This window comes from Pongo pygmaeus, chromosome X (assembly GCF_028885625.2).
Source record: "Pongo pygmaeus isolate AG05252 chromosome X, NHGRI_mPonPyg2-v2.0_pri, whole genome shotgun sequence".
NCBI classification, from domain to species: Eukaryota; Metazoa; Chordata; class Mammalia; order Primates; family Hominidae; genus Pongo; species Pongo pygmaeus.
The window spans coordinates 53097184-53113022 of NC_072396.2; the positions used below are offsets into that span (position 1 = coordinate 53097184).

The following is a 15839-nucleotide window of genomic DNA, read 5'->3' on the forward strand; positions in this document are numbered from 1 at the left end:
CTGTCTTGTGGGCTTGGGGAACCAACTTATGGATCCCATCGTCCCAGGGAGAAAGAAAAATCAAATCCTTCATTATCTCTTTTGGGGTATGCTCTCCTCTATTTGCATGGAGGATATGGCACTCAATATCTAGTAGCCGAATGTTACATTTGTGTCATACAGAACTATATTGGGATAAAATAGAATTTGTTTCCTCTGAGACACAGGTAGAGGTACGTCCACACTGACCTGGGTGGCAGCCACCTCTTCCTGCAGTGCCAGGCAGGGCATGCTCACAGATCTGGGGAACCTCTTACTCCTGGAGCCCCACAACCTCCTTCTTGGCACCCTCTCCCTCTGGTGGCTGTGAAAGCCCACACTTGGCCTTGGGTCTCTCCTGCCACTCTTCTGCCCACCCTGCATATCTCTGTCTTCCACGATCCCTGCTGTGACCACGACTGCCTGTCCCTCCCTACACTCTCTCTCCCCTAGGGCTCCTTGTCTTCGGTAAATGAACCCACAGCCTTTACATTGTGATTGGAAACAGAGCCCGAGGCTTGTTCAATTCTCCCTCCTTCCACCACACATCTGTCCTCCTTAATGTTTCTGAAGTCAGTGAGCTCCAAACTCAGCTCCTCCTGCACCTGCCAGCTGTAGGACCCGTGACAAGATGCCTACCATCTGTCTGGGACTCTGTCTCTCATCTATCATATAGGCGTAATGATGACAGTGTCCTCCTTCTAAGGCTGGGGAGAACCAGGAGGCCAAGGTGATGGGCTATGGATGGTCAAAACAGCTCCAATCCTGCCTCCACCTGGGGCTGGTGTTTCAAGTCCATTGTGTGTGAATGGAGCTTTGATGTCTCCATTGACACACAATGGTTTGTTCTAAAATAGACTCCCCTGTGCCCTTCTTTCCCCACTACTGTTTCACCTCTGTACCATGCAATGGTACCTGTGAGAAAGAACTGTCCCATTCCCAAATCATCGTCCCCACCCCAGCCCCCAGGCCCTTGATTGGTGAGACCCTTGATAGGCAGTCTCATGCTTCTGTCCAGGAGACTTTCCCACCAATTGCTCCCCTGCATGGAGACTAAGTGGACTCTTCTATTCCCTGGCCATCACAGGGTCTACAGTGCACGCATCTGCCTGATTCTTCCACGTTCCCCAGATGACGATTTCATCTGTGTCTCCTCCCACATCCACCCAAATGGACCCTCTCAGACCTTGAAACCGAAAATCATTCAGAGAGCAAAGGCCAAGATGCTCAACCACCTGCTGCAGAATCCTGCTCCAGGAGTGAAATGTATAGTCTCTATCAAAATAAAAACTGGAGGCCAGGTGCTGCGGCTCACGCCTATAATCCCAACACTTTAGGAGACCAAGGTGGGATGATCGCTTTGGCCCAGGAGGTTAAGACCAGCCTGGGTAACATAGAGAGACTTTCTTGACAAAACCTTAAAAAAATTAGTGGGTCATGATGGTGCATGCCTGTAGTCACAGCTTCTCTGGAGGCTGAGGTGGGAGGATCACTTGAGCCCACGAGTTCAAGGCTGCATTCAGCTATGATCATGCCACTGCACTCTAGCTTGGGCAGCACAAGACCGTTTCTCTAGAAAAAATAAACAAACAAAGAAACCCAACAACTGGAAACATCCTCCTCTGGAATGGGGGTCAGGAACATCTGCCTGCCTTGTTCCCTGATGTCTCTCCAGCACCTAGAACAGTGCTCAGCACGAGAACACACTCATTAGTGTTTTGTTGAATAAATGACTCCTTTGACACAGCAATTCAACTTCTAAGAATCTTTCCTAAAGAAATATTCACACATGTGCAGAGACCTGTGCGCACATTAATGAGAGGAGCAAACAACTGGGGAACGTTTGCAAAGGTTTATTAACTGTCAGTGACTGATACAGGGAATGAGAGGAGGGGAGTACATGCTGAACAGGAAACAGATTGAGGGGGGCTTGACCAGGACCCATGGCAATGGGGAAAAGCATATGGGAGATGCTTATACTGGTACTTGGTGTGTGTGTGTGTGTGTGTGTGTGTGTGTGTGTGTGTGTGTGTGTGTGGTGTGTAAATGCAGAGGAGAAAATCGGAAATTAAACACTCAGATCTGCCCTCAGTAGTCACACCTGGGGAGAGAGGAGGGCAGTGCTGTTCTATAGAGAGAATACCTGACTACACTTGCTTTCTGAGGTAGGTGCATGGATACACAAACCGAAATACACATTAAGCATGTCTTGCTCATCAATGAAAATGCTAATATCTAACAGAATGGCACACGTAAGAAAGTACAACGGAAACACTAACATCGAACTCTTGGCACACTAGGAAAAATGACGCTCAACTTTTCACTGTTGTGAACACTTGCTTTCACTTGCTATACACCTGATGACGAGGGGTCCGCAGCCATGCTGATGTTCGTGAAAGGTCACCACGTTCTGCTTCTCATCATGGGCATGTGTCATATCCCTGAGGCTGAGGCAAGAAGAGAGAAGGAAAGTAAGTGGCAGTGAGTTCCCACTGCCTGATAACTCAATCTCAACTCCTCCTGTCCTGCAGACCCTGCACACTCTGATTCTGCCCTACCCCAGGACCTGCACACGCCTTCCACGGTTCCTCGAAGTGAACCCTCTGCTCATGCCACAGTGACTTCTTCGCCTGGGTTATCCATTTCTAGGCTAGAGGAAGGCATGGCCCACACACAGGGCTGACCTGGAGTTTGGGAACCCACAGCATCCTGGGTAGGGAGCATCCCTGGATATACAGGGCAGGGAGTAAAAAGAGCTTGCGAAGGCCAGGTGCGGTGGCTCACGCATGTATACGCCAGCACTTTGGGAGGCCGAGGCGGGCGGATCACAGGGTCAGGAGACCGAGACCATCCTGGCTAACACGGTGAAACCCCGTCTCTACCAAAAATACAAAAAAAAAAAAATTACCCGGGCGTGGTGGCGGGCGCTTGTAGTCCCAGCTACTGGAGAGGCTGAGGCAGCAGAATGGCGTGAACCCGTGAGGCGGAGTTTGCAGTAAGCGGAGATCATGCTGCTGCACTGCAGCCTGGGCCACAAAGGGAGAATCCGTCAAAAAAAAAAAAAAAAAAGAAAAGAAAACTTGGGAAATCTCATCATTCAGCCTCAATGCTGTACCCTAGAAAATTATGAGAAGGGAATGATTTGGGGAATAAGTGACAAGATGGGATACCAGTACCATAACAGAATAGCACATCTGCAGGGATGTGGGGGATGAGCCGAAGGTTCACTTACGGAGTTACTCGTCGTCTTCTTCAGGGTCGCTGATCTCTTCATAAATCACCAGCTGCTTTCTCTCATGCAGTCTGTGGGTCCAGGCATGTTTCCCCCTTTTGGGTCCTATGATGGGGAAGAGTTGGAAAATGAGGGTTGGGTCGGTTGGAGAGTGTTAGGCTCTGTTTTCTCAAAAAAAGGAGATGCCTCCCCCCTCCCAAGTGCCCATGGGCCCTCTTTATCCAGTTTTTCACATTCTCTGGCTTAGAGAGGCTGAGACCTTAGACCCACACCAATACAGGCCAAATGCCAATTAAATTTTTAGCTTCTGTCCGTTGTTCTGTTCCGTTGTCGGGTTTAGATTCCCCACCTCTTCACTTATGGGAACATCCACCGTTACCTCCTTTCATTCAGCACGTGTTTTTATTAAGGGCACCGAGGCATACTTTTTTTTATTGCACCATATTTTCATAGTGCTTCACAGATGCTGCAATGTTTTTTTTGGAAACTCTCATCAATTTTACACTTTTCCATTATTATTATATCTGTTATGGTGATCTGTGATCAGTGAGCTTTGATATTATTACTGCAATTGTTTTTGTTGTTTTTTAGTCTTTTAAAATAATTTTAATTTTTTAATTTTTAATTTTTGTTTTATTTTATTTTGTTTGAGATGAAGTCTCGCTCTGTCGCCTAGACTGGAGTGCAGTGGAGCAATCTCAGCTCACTGCAACCTCTGCCTCTCCGGTTCAAGCGATTCTCCTGCCTCAGCCTCCCGAGTAGCTGGGACTACAGGAGCATGTCACCACGCCTGGCTAATATTTTGTATTTTTAGTAGAGACTGGGTTTGACGGTATTAGCCAGGATGGTCTCGATCTCCTGACTTCGTGATCGGCCTGCCTCGGCCTCCCAAAGTGCTGGGATTACAGGCGTGAGCCACGGCGCCCGACCTTGTTTTTTATTTTTGTGCGTACACAGTAGGTGTATATACTTACAGGGTACGTGAGATGTTTTGATACACGCATGCCATGTGTAATAATCACATCATGGAAAATAGGGTATCCATCCCCTCAACCATTTATCCTTGTGTTACAAACAATCCAATTACACTCTTCCAGTTTTTTTAAAATGTACAATTAAGTTATTATTGACAATAATCACCCTGTTCTGTGTAATTGTTTGGGGGGTGGGTACCAGGAACTGCACCCATAGAAGATGACAAACTTAATCGATTAATGTTTTGTGTCTTCTGACTGCTCCACCGATGAGCTGTTCCCCATCTCTCCTCCTTTTCTTGGACCTCCCTATTTCTTGAGACACACCTATATTGAAATTAGGACGATTAACAACCCTATAATGGCCGCTAAGTATTCAAATGAAAGGAAGAGTCGCATGTCTCTCACTGTAAATCAGAAGCTAGAAATGGCTAAGCTTAGTGAGGAAGGCATGATGAAAGCCAAGACAGGCTGAAAGCTCGGCCTCTTGCACCAAACAGCCAAGCTGTGAATGCAAAGGAATAGCTCTTGAAGGAAGTAATAGCATGTAATGTAAAGGAAAAGTTCTTGAAGGAAATAATAATACTAATACTCCAGTGAACACACGAATAAGAAAGCAAAACAGCCTTACTGCTCAAATAGAGAAAGTTTGAGTGGTCAGGATATTTGACGAAACCAGCCACAACATTCCCTTAAGCCAAAGTCTAATTCAGAGCAAGACCCGAACTCTCTTCAAGTCCATGAAAGCTGAGAGAGGTGAAGAAGCTGCAGGAGAAACATGTGAAGCTAGCAGAGGTTGGTTCATGAAGTTTAAGGAAAGAAGCCATCTCCATAACTTAAAAGTGCAAGGTGAAGCAGCAAACCCTATAAAGCTCTAAAGCACTAAAGCTGCAGCAAGTTATCCAGAAGATCTAGCTAGGATCACTGTTGAAGGTGGCTACACTAAACAACAGATTTTCAATGTAGATAAAATAGCCTTCTGTTGGAAGGAGATGCCTTCTAGGACTTTCATAGCTAGAGAGAATTGACTCGAACTTTGAAAGAAGTTCTACTGTGGGTAAAATGCTATCCAACAGCATCGCATACTACAGAGAAATCCTTCATGAAACGGAAAGTTAATCAACGTGGCAAATTTCATTGTTGTGTTCTTTTAAGAAACTGCCACAGCCACTCCACCCTTCACCAACCACCACCTTGATCAGCCAGCAGCCATCAACACCAAGGCAAGACCCTCCACCAGCAAAAAGAGTGTGACTCACTGAAGGCTCAGAAGATTGTTAGCATTTTTAACAATGAATTATTTTAAAATAAAGGTATGTACATTTTTAGACATAACGCTATTGCACTCTTAGTAGACTGCAGTACAGTGTAAACATAATGTTTTTATGCACTGCCAAACCAAAAAAACAATGTGTGTGACTCACATTATTGCAGTGGTCTGGAACCGAATCTGCAATATCTCTGAAGTACACCTTTACTGGGTATCAGGCACCGAGCTGAGTAAGATATTATCCCAGGTTATCAAAGATAGAATTGCTTGAGCACCTTTCATGTCATCAGGCCTTCTAGATTAAATTTAATGTCTCCAAACAATTTATGAACTATGATTCTTTATTTCCATCTTATGGACTAGGAATCTGGAGCTGAGAAAATTTGGAAGACTTGCCCCAAGTCACGTGGTTTTTTACATGGATGACAACTCCAGTCGGTATCTCTGGAAGTCCAGTCAAACATCTCATCTGGAGCTGGGCGAGCTCCTCAGCCCAGCCTGGACCCAGGCTTGTCTGGGGTCCATGCCACACACCCAGTCCACACACCTGAACATAGCCAGGGAAGCCAGAGGGTTTGTTCCCGAATTCTTTCCTCTTACCAGATGTCTTGTTAATCTTCTCAGAGGTACTTGGTTTTCCCGGGGGGCACAGCTGTTTCCCATTGTTCTGTGAGCCAGATGCTTCTGGCACTCCCTTCGAATCATTTCCTTCCTCTGCTGGCTTCTTGGGCATGATCTTTATAATGTGAAGGTCACAGATAAACAGTATCGGTGACATTTCTATAGTGCTTTAGAGCTTACAAAGCGTCTTCACATGCATTACCTTAATCAATGTTCTCAACAATGCCAGGAGAGTTACACATGCCTAAATTAGGAGAAACCTGGGAAGTTAGAAGGGAAAGGAATGGCCTATGTGAATATGGTTTCCAGGGCTAGAATGCTTATCTTCACACTCTTTAAGACTGACATTCTTGCAAACAGCAAAAATCTCCATGCAATTGAGAGTTTGGTATACAAAAGATTGGAAGAAGGATAGCATTCTAAGAATTCACAAGGTCTACAAAAGGAAGAGCTTCTATAAAATACAAGGGATCTCATATAAGCTCTTAGCTGCTGGGAGAGTAAGTGTAAAAACATAGAGAGGGGGAAAAAACACTGCTGGGAAAGATGGTGTGGGGGGATGAATACAGGGAAGGGAGAGGTAAAGAAATGGTTTGCTGAAATTAATCTAGGCAGCAAAGAGAGCAGTACCAGATCTGGCATACCACCCTACCGAGGCACCAACATTGAATGTGGAATTCAGTGAGGTGGTACCATACCAATTCTGGTTGCACTGGGATGTGTCACTGACCAACAATCTTAAGCTACTTTTTTTTTTTTTTTTTTTTTGAGACAGAGTCTCACTCTGTCACCAGGCTGCAGTGCAGTGGCACAATCTCGGCTCACTGCAACATCCGACTCCTGTGTTTAAGTGACTCTCATGCAACAGCCTCCAGAGTATCTGGGACTGCAGGCAGGCGCTACCACGCCCCGCTAAGTTTTGTATTTTTAATAGAGATGAGGTTTTTCCCTGTTGGGCAGGATGGTCTTGATCTTTTGACCTAGTGATCCATCCACCTCAGCCTCCCAAAGTGCTCGGATTACAGTCGCGAGCCACCACGCCCCGCTCTTAATCTACTTTTTATTCAGCTTCCTCACATATGAAATAGTGAAAAAATACATGTAGAATAGTCTACGGGAAAGTCCTCTCTGAGCTTGTAAACACTGTTTAAATATAGTAATAATAACAATTAATACCTTTCATGATCCTTCCTTGAATTCGGTCTCCACACTGGCAACCCAACTCCCAGATCCCTTTACCCTCTAAACCAGAGTTGAATCTGCACTTGTGGGGTCACTCATTCAGGGGCCTCTGAGGGATCCCCTGGGCTGGGATGGGGGCTTCCGGGATGCCCCAGGTGCAGACAAGGTCCTCAAGGAGCTCACAGTAGGGAGGGGCCAACAGTGAAAACGATTCCTAAGCCATGCAAGTGGTCCCGGTAACAGAGCAGAGGCCAGCTGGTCTTTCCTATTGGGAGAATGGGTGTCTCAATGGAAGCACCAGCAGGCCCTATGGGATGAAGCCCTAGTGAGCAACATCTGAACTTCATAAACAAATACAAACGTGAATGAGGTTTAAATGGCTTGGAGCTCTGGATTAGACTACCACTGCCACTGCGCCTCAGGAAAATTCTTTAACATCTCTGTACCCTGATAGCCTCATTTTATTATTATTTTGCTGATAATTATGGTCTATAACATGAACTATGATTCTTTACTTCCATTTCATGGACCAGGAATCTGGAGCTCAGAGAAGTTAGAAGATTTGTGTCAAGTCACATGGCTTTTATATGGGTGACAACCGAAGTGTGTGACTCGTTATTATTTGGAGATAATAATAGAAACAATGTCATAGAGGTCTTCTTAAGGATTAAATACAGTAATCCATGTGAACTGCTTGAAATAGTATCTGGCATCACTATGAAAACAAAAGATGTATTAAGGATCACAACTGTTAGTATTATCAAGCCGTCGGTGCTACATTGGGTGTTGTGATAGACATGGAGAGAAGGAGGCAGTGAGGACATTTTTCATATTCTCCCACTCTTACCAGTGTTCACATCCGTGGAGGGACAAAGGTTCTCTGGTCCTTTAGATTTGAGAGATACTCACCTTTGGGAAGATTCTCTGGAGCCTGCCGAAAGTCATCTGAGGACGTTCAACTGAAAGAGAATACATCAGAATTTTTCTTTGTTGGTAAAGATTTCCAGACTCTAGAGACTTCTGTAGCATCAGGGTATTCTGCAGCAGAGGGTTATGAGTCCACTCATTGTTGAGGAGTTATTTCAGATTTGCTTCTGAATTATGTTTAGTCATGGTTGATTCATTTATCTGTGGCATCAACTCAGAATTTTCCATCTCATGGTTTATCAAATGGGGACTAAACCCCATCACAGTCTCATCTTATTCCTTTACATATCTTTTACTTTTTCCCAAATAATTAAATTGATTGGTTAGGAATCTGAACTGTATCCACTCAAGATATGCAACAACTGAAAATCATTGTACACTTCAAATGGGTGAATCTTATGGTATGTGAATTAAGCTGTTAAATGTGTGATGAACCATGGATGATTTAGTCCAGTGGCTCTGAAATATTTTCAGTATAAAGACACTCCTTTAACGTCAAAATCTTGGCAGACACTCAAGCACTGGATTTTCAGATCTCTTACAGTGATCGTGGGAGATTGTAGAATCTGGCCCTTTTAGTTGGGGAGTAATAGGTCTATTGGAGACAGTTTGGACATTCTGACCTTGTCTTATAATTGTGTTGTCAGAGCAGAAGAGCAAGTAAACACATATGACCCCTTTATATTCCTGAAACGTACAAAGATCTCTACCGAAGAACCTGTCTTTTTTTCACCCTATGTTATCTCTCCTCACTGACAAGTGGGAAAGCTCTCTGTGTGTTGGATGAGGGATCACTCTTTCAAACTCACTCTTGAGCTCATCACAGAGAATCAGGGTTCTTTGGGAATGAGAAGACTCTTTGGTTTTGATAAAATACAGAGAAACAGCGATGCTTATTACATAATGTGTTCATCACCCTCACTCCTAAGATACCTATCCAGTACCTACACGCTGTTAATGAAACAAACTCTGGAAGTTTCTGGCGAATCTGCAGTTGCAACATTTTCTTTCTTTTTTTTTTCTCTTGTAACTTTTTTTTTAGCAGTCCTTTGATTCATTAACAGTGCTTAGGAAGAACAACATGTCATTTAAAAAAGAAATATTTCAAACACACAGAAAAGTATGGGGAATAATATTGAGTCCAGTCGGATCTCAACATTACCCCACAGCTATGTTAGGTTTGATTTATTTATTCAGAATATTAGAAAATCTGCAAACAGGCCGGGCGTGGTAGCTCACACTTGTAATCCCAGCACTTTGGGAGGCTGAGGCGGGTGGATCACCTGAGGTCAGGAAGTATGAGACCAGCCTAGACTACATGGTAAAACCCCGTCTCTACCAAAAATAAAACAATGAGCTGGGTGTGGGGGCGGGCACCTGTAACCCCAGCTACTCCAGAGGCTGAGGCAGGAGAATCACTTGAACCCAGGAGGTGAAAGTTGGAGTGAGCTGAGATTGCCTTGTTGCACTCCAGCCTGGCCGAGAAGAGTGAAACTCCATCTCAAAAACAAAAACAAAGAAAACCCACTGTCAACAAGTCACAGCTGAAGCTGTCTGTGCAGCACTCAGCAATCCCTGCCTTCCCTCCCTCCCCCACTTACAGCCAGTCACCTTAATTTGATGGATTTTTATTCACATTCATGTTTGTATACATTTACCATTTACTTATTATCTATAAAAATATATATTCTTGTTTTTCATGTTTTAAAATTTTATATGAATGGCCTCTGTAGTTAACTTTCTGCCTGCAATTTTTTTTCACTCAGCCCTGATGTGTATGAGGGAACAAATGCCTGAGGATCTTTCCCAGGTAGCTGAGCTGAAAAGCAGCTGGGCTTGAGGAGACCCTTTCCAGCCCCTTCCCATCTACTCACCCTGATTCCCTTGGTTACGGTCATTATCAAAATCATTCCCCTGGAGGTCTGTGGCCCCTGTATTACACATGAAAGGTGGGAGGGTGGCCTTGAAACCTAGAAAGAAGCAAAATGTTTATTCCTTAAGAGACAAGCTTTGACCTGCCACGATGGCTCATATCTGTAGTACCAGCGCTTTGGGAGGCTGAGGCTGGAGTATTGCTTGAGGCCAGGAGTTCAAGGCTGCAGTGAGCTATGACTGCACTACTGCAAACTAGCCTAGGTGACAGACTGAGACTCAGACTCAAAAAAAAAAAAAAAAAAAGAAAAGAAAAAAGAAAGAAAGAAAGAAAGAAAGAAAGAAAGAAAGAAAGAAAGAAAGATACAAGCCGAGAGAAGGAAGGTAGGGACGGTGTGGGGGTGCCGGGATGCCACAGAGACACTTGGACTCATCAGAACAGAAGCCTAAGGGAGAGAAACGTGCAGGATCCAGGTATGAGCTCCACTGTGGCCAGTCCCTGCCCTCAGCCCTGACAGGATACAGAAGAGCAGAACACCCAGAAGCTGCCTTGTGATTTTTCCCTGCACAAAAGGAAAATGTGGGGTACTTTCTGCAGCCTAAGAAGTAGCCAAAGCAGGAAAAGGGATGCTCATGTGTCCCCAGACTTGTCTGTACCTAGAACTTTCTGTTACCTAGTTTAGTCATGGCCTCATACTTTCTCTTCATATACACATAGATGATTTTCTCCGAGGATTTCATCTTTTCCCACTCTTTCTTAGAGAAGTATTTGGCAATATCATCGAAGGACTAGGAAAAGATAAAAGAGGAATTTTGTCAGTGACTCAGTTAGACATGTCTGCCATTCAGCTGGAGTCGCTTCCCGTGTGCTGGATCTGGGAAGTGAGGATGATGCCATGGCTAACTGACAGAACATGAGCGACCTTTCCTAGCTTCACCCCTGCCACACAGTAGGGCTTTAATGCTGCTGACTGGCTCTCTTCCCACTTTCCAGAATGGACTGAGATTCACCAAATGTAGTGCACGGTCACAGACTTGTCTCCAAGAATGGTAGTTGATGACAGAGCGAGGATGGGAGGCTCCCAAGGGTCCAGATCTCCCCCAAGACCCTGGTCCTTGTCTCCAGTATCTCTGTCCTCCCCTCCTCAGAAACTTGGTCACCCCACACTGTCCCCTGGGCCACTACTCTGCCCCCTCCAGGTCACCTCACCTTTTGTATCTTCTCTTGTATTTGAGCACCAGCCCTAGGTCTCCTTGCAAAGGCGTCGTCTCCATTCATGGCACCGAGAGCAGTATGACCTGCAAGAGAAACAGACTGAGTCTTTCCAGCCACAGGAGCTTTGGTCTTGTGGAGGAAGAAATCTGTGAAGGTCGGCCACCCTCAGTCACCTGGAATCAGGTGCTTCATTTCTCCATTCGGGGCTTATCTTTCCCTGAGTAATGGCATGGGGAGAAGTCAGATGAAAATAGGGAACCAGGGGTCTCTGGGAGAAGTATTGATTTGGGATGACAGGTTTCCTATGGGCAAAGCAGCCTTGAGTCTTTAGGAGGGGTTGGCTAATGTTGTTAGTAGTTTCCCTGGGGCTAGGCTTACTCTGAAAGATGTACAGACCCTTGTTGGGGAGGCAGAGATGTGACTGTGTAATTTTATTCAGTGGGGGCATGCTGACACCCCCACTCAATAAATAAAGGAAGGGAAATGAGTCCCAGAGATAACATGGTCTCTCCGGTGATGGATCTGATCAGGCAGAGGGATGGGGGGTTCCGTTCTGTGGAAGAGAAATGAGCATGGCTAATATGAACGGATTTAGAGGCTATTACTGGGTAATTTGTAAATTATTAGAAGAAGAGAGCTAGAATTTCTGAGACTACAAGAGCCCGCCATCACTTAGAGAGAATGTAGGGAGTTTCAAGGTGCAGCAATCAGCCAGGCACAGTGGCTCACGCCTGTAATCCCAGCACTTTGGGAGGCCAAGGAGGGCGGATCGCTCGAGCCCATGAGCTTGAGACCAGTCTGGCCAACATACCGAAACCATCTCTACTAAAACAACAACAATAACAAACACACACGTGCACACACACACACACACACACAAACAGAAGCGGAGTGGTGTACGCCTGTAGTCCCAAGGCCTACGCGAGGGGATCACTTGATCCCAGGAGGAAAGATTTGAGTGAGGTTTTTTTTTTTTTTTTTTTGAGTCATGGTCTCTCTCTGTTGCCCAGGCTGGGATGCAGTGGTGTGATCATGGCTCACTGCAACCTCCGCCTCGTGGGTTCAAGTGATCCACCAGCTGTGGCCTCCAAAACTGCTGGAATTACAAGCGTGAGCCACCGTACCCGGCCCAAATTTGTTAAGTTACTAGAGTTCCCAGGAAAAGTCCCATACCTGAAAAAGTTAGAAACTGACAGGAAGGCTTTGAGATGGCGACCTGCCTCACATACACTCCTTATTAAAACTAGATAACAAATGCACCACGGAGGAGGGGAGGGGTAGGAAGAACGGAAAAAGAAAATCAGCGCATGCTTACTCTGATTTTGGAAGAATCCAAAGAGAAAATCAGACCGTGCGTACTCTGAGTACGGAAGAATCGAAAGAGAGAGAAAGTCAGAGCATGCGTACTCTGAACTTAAAGTAGCCAATCCCGGGGGATGCTTTAGGCGGGAAAATCAGAGTCTCCGCCCCCAGTTTGAGAAGGTTCTGTCCCTGGAGGCTGGACTGATAGACGTCACATCCTCATCAGCTTCCCTTATCCCGCCTACTGTTCTGACTTCTGATTGGCCAGATGGAGTTCACTAACTGCCCTGATTGGTCCATCATCCTTGCGCAGTGACATTGCACAATATTGTCTTCTCCTCCAGCAACACTTTGTTGCCACTGCAACAAAGTGGGTGGTCCTCAGGCGCCATCAGGAGATTTTGAACTCTCTGAAGACCGTCCCTGGATCTCGGGTTAAAAATCTGGATTCTAGTCTGAACAGCGAGAAGAAAAAAATAGTCGGATCTGTGATTTTTCTACTTGAAAGACACAATGTTTTCCAGACTAGCACATTTGCAGAGCTTTGCTGTACTTAGTCGTGGCTTTCATTCTTCAGTGGCTTCTATATCTGTTGCCACTGAAAAAACAGTCCAAGGCCCTGCAACCTCTGATTACATTTTTGAAAGGGAATCTGAGTGTGGTGTGCACAATTACCATCCTTTACCTGTAGCCCTGGAGAGACGAAAATGTATTTACTTATAGGATGTGATTGTGGTATTGGTTACATCTGCCTTGGCCAATCTTCCCACCTCGGTCTCGCCACTACAGGTGGGAACCACCCCCCCCCCCCCCACTAATATTTTTTGTTTTTTGATTTTTTAAGAGACGGTTTCGCTATGTTGGCCAGGCTGGCCTCAACCTCCTGGGCTCAAGGGATCCTTCCACCACGGCCTCGGGACTACAGGCATGCACCACCCGGCCCATGCTTTATTTATTTATTTATTTTTTAGTGGAAACCAGGTTTCGCTATGTTGGCCTGGGCTCAAGGGATCCTCCCGCCTTGGCCTGGGGACTACAGGCATGCACCACCCTGCCCAGGCTATTTTTTTTGCTTCTTTGTTTCTTTCTTTCTTTAGTAGAAACCGGGTTTCGCTATGTTGCCCAGGCTGGCCTCAATCTCCTGGGCTCAAGTGATGCTTTCATCTCGGCCTCAGGACTACAGGAGTGTGCCATTCTGCCCTGCTCATTTTTATTTTATTTATTTATTTATTTATAGGAAAGACAGGCTTTCGCTATGTTGGCCAGGCTGGTATTGACCTCCTGGGCTCAAGCAGTCCTCCGACCTTGGCCTCGGAACTACAGGGGTGAGCCATCCCACCCACGCAATTTTTTGTTGTTCTTGTTGTTAGTAGAAATGGGGTTTAGCTATGTTGGCCAGGCTGGCCTTGACCTCCTGGGCTCAAGCAATCCTCCCGCCTCAGCCTGGTGACTACAGGCTCACACCACCCCGCCCCCACTAATATTTTTAATTTTTCTAGTAGAGAGTTTTGCTATGTTGTCCTGGCTGGTCCCTACCTCCTGGGCTCAAGCGACCCTCCTGCTTCTGATTTGGGACTACAGGCATGCACCACCCTGCCTTTTGCTATTTTTCCCAGGCTGGTCTTGACCTTCTGGGCTCACTCAATGATTTGAACCTTGGAAGCGGAGGTTGCATTGAACTGAGATCACACCACTGCACTCCAGCTTGGGCGACAGAGCAAGACTGTCAAATAAATAAATACATCCATACATGAAAGAAAGAAGAAAGAAAAGAAAGAAAAGAAGGAAAGAAGGAAAGAAGGAAGGAAGGAAGGAAGGAAGGAAAGAAGGAAAGAAAAGAAAGAAAGAAAGAAAAAGAAAGAAAGAAAGAAAGAAAGAAAGACAAGACAAGACCAGCTGAATCTCTGTAAAAACAGTAAGCTTTGTGGTATATTAACTTACCCTCATCCCATCTCGTGCTCCCAGCTTGGTTCTGTTCACTGCTGATGAAATACAGATAGGATTGGCCAGAACTGGTAGATGGCTAGCTGTTGATCATGAAAATGTCAGACCTGATATAGTCCTCCTTGGAAAGGCCTTTTCTGGGGGCTGATGCTCTGTGTCTGCAGTGCTGTGGGAGAATGACATAATGCTGAGCATTAAGCCAGGGGAACATGGGTCCACATACGGTGGCAATCCACTAGACTGCCGAGTGGCCATCGCAGCCCTTGAGGTTTTAGAAGAAGAAAACCTTGCTGAAAATACAGAAAAAAATGGGTATTCTCTTGAGAAATGAACCCATGAAGCTACCTTCTGATGCTGTAACTGCCGTAAGAGGAAGAGAATTATTGTGTGTATGTATGTATGTATGCATGTATGTATTTAGAGTCAGAGGTTCACTCTGGTTGCCCAGGATGCAATGGTGCGATCTTGGCCCACTGCAACCTCTGCCTGCTGGGTTCTAGCGATTCTCCTGCCTCAGCCTCCTGAGTAGCTGGGATTACAGGCACGCGCCACTATGCCCAGCTAATTTTCATATTTTTAGTAGAGACTGGGTTTCACCGTGTTGGCCACGCTGGTCTTGAACTCCTGACCTCAGGTGATGCACCCACCTCGGCCTCCCAAAATGTTGGGATTACAGGCGTGAGCCACTGTGCCCGGGAGGAAAAGAATTATTAATTTCTATTGTTATTAAAGAAACCAAAGATTGTGATGCTTGGAAGGTGTGTCTACGACTTCAAGATTATCCACTTCTGGCCAAGCCAACCCATGGCGACATCATCAGGTTTTGCCTCCGCTGGTGGTCAAGGGGGATGAGATTCGAGAGTCCAGTGAAGTCATTAACAAGACCATTTTGTCGTTCTGAGGGTAGCAGCTGTTTTCAGTGGTCCCTGGGAGCTGGCTGGAGACAGGTGGTCTTGTAAAAGCTCTGCTCTTAATGCGGGCACATTCCACTCCATGTGTCTTCAAAACCTTTTTGTGGAGTATCTGTTTTTTTCAGTTGATACATAGTAGAACAACGTTTATGAAGCTGCTGTTTGCTTTGTAACGTAAGAGCATGCAATGGCATCTATATTCTGTGAAAGTGTTTCGATGTGTTGTGTACTTTCTAAGGTTAAACGTATCTATATATACAGACAGCGTTTAAATTACATCCTTCAGTATACTTTATATATGTTTTTATAATTTTCTTGCTGGTATAAATGCTTTGTATTTGAAAAAGTTATCTCTAGGGAATTACATAAA

The 15839-nt window shown here is 45.5% G+C and overlaps 1 protein-coding gene and 1 pseudogene across 3 annotated transcripts; one reads left to right on the forward strand and one right to left on the reverse strand.

The window, feature by feature from the left end:
- Positions 1-1855: 1855 nt before the first annotated feature.
- Positions 1856-12716, reverse strand: LOC129024575 (protein SSX7-like). 3 transcript variants are annotated; one of them, XM_054471723.1, is made up of 8 exons: positions 12628-12716; positions 11307-11395; positions 10771-10885; positions 10099-10194; positions 8207-8256; positions 6095-6230; positions 4436-4540; positions 3255-3355 (listed from the first exon to the last, which is right to left on the reverse strand). In XM_054471723.1, exons 2-8 carry the CDS (start codon positions 11373-11375, stop codon positions 3255-3257), a joined length of 672 nt encoding a protein of 223 aa, XP_054327698.1. In that variant the 5' UTR covers positions 11376-11395; positions 12628-12716. The 3 variants fall into 3 exon arrangements, with proteins under 3 accessions (XP_054327699.1, XP_054327698.1, XP_054327697.1); XM_054471724.1 differs by lacking the exons at positions 4436-4540; positions 6095-6230 and adding an exon at positions 1856-2465 and having other exon boundaries at positions 3251-3355; XM_054471722.1 differs by lacking the exons at positions 4436-4540; positions 12628-12716 and adding an exon at positions 11006-11146 and having other exon boundaries at positions 11307-11375.
- On the forward strand, positions 11391-15459 carry LOC129024081 (ornithine aminotransferase, mitochondrial-like; annotated as a pseudogene).
- The last annotated feature ends 380 nt before the right edge of the window (positions 15460-15839 follow it).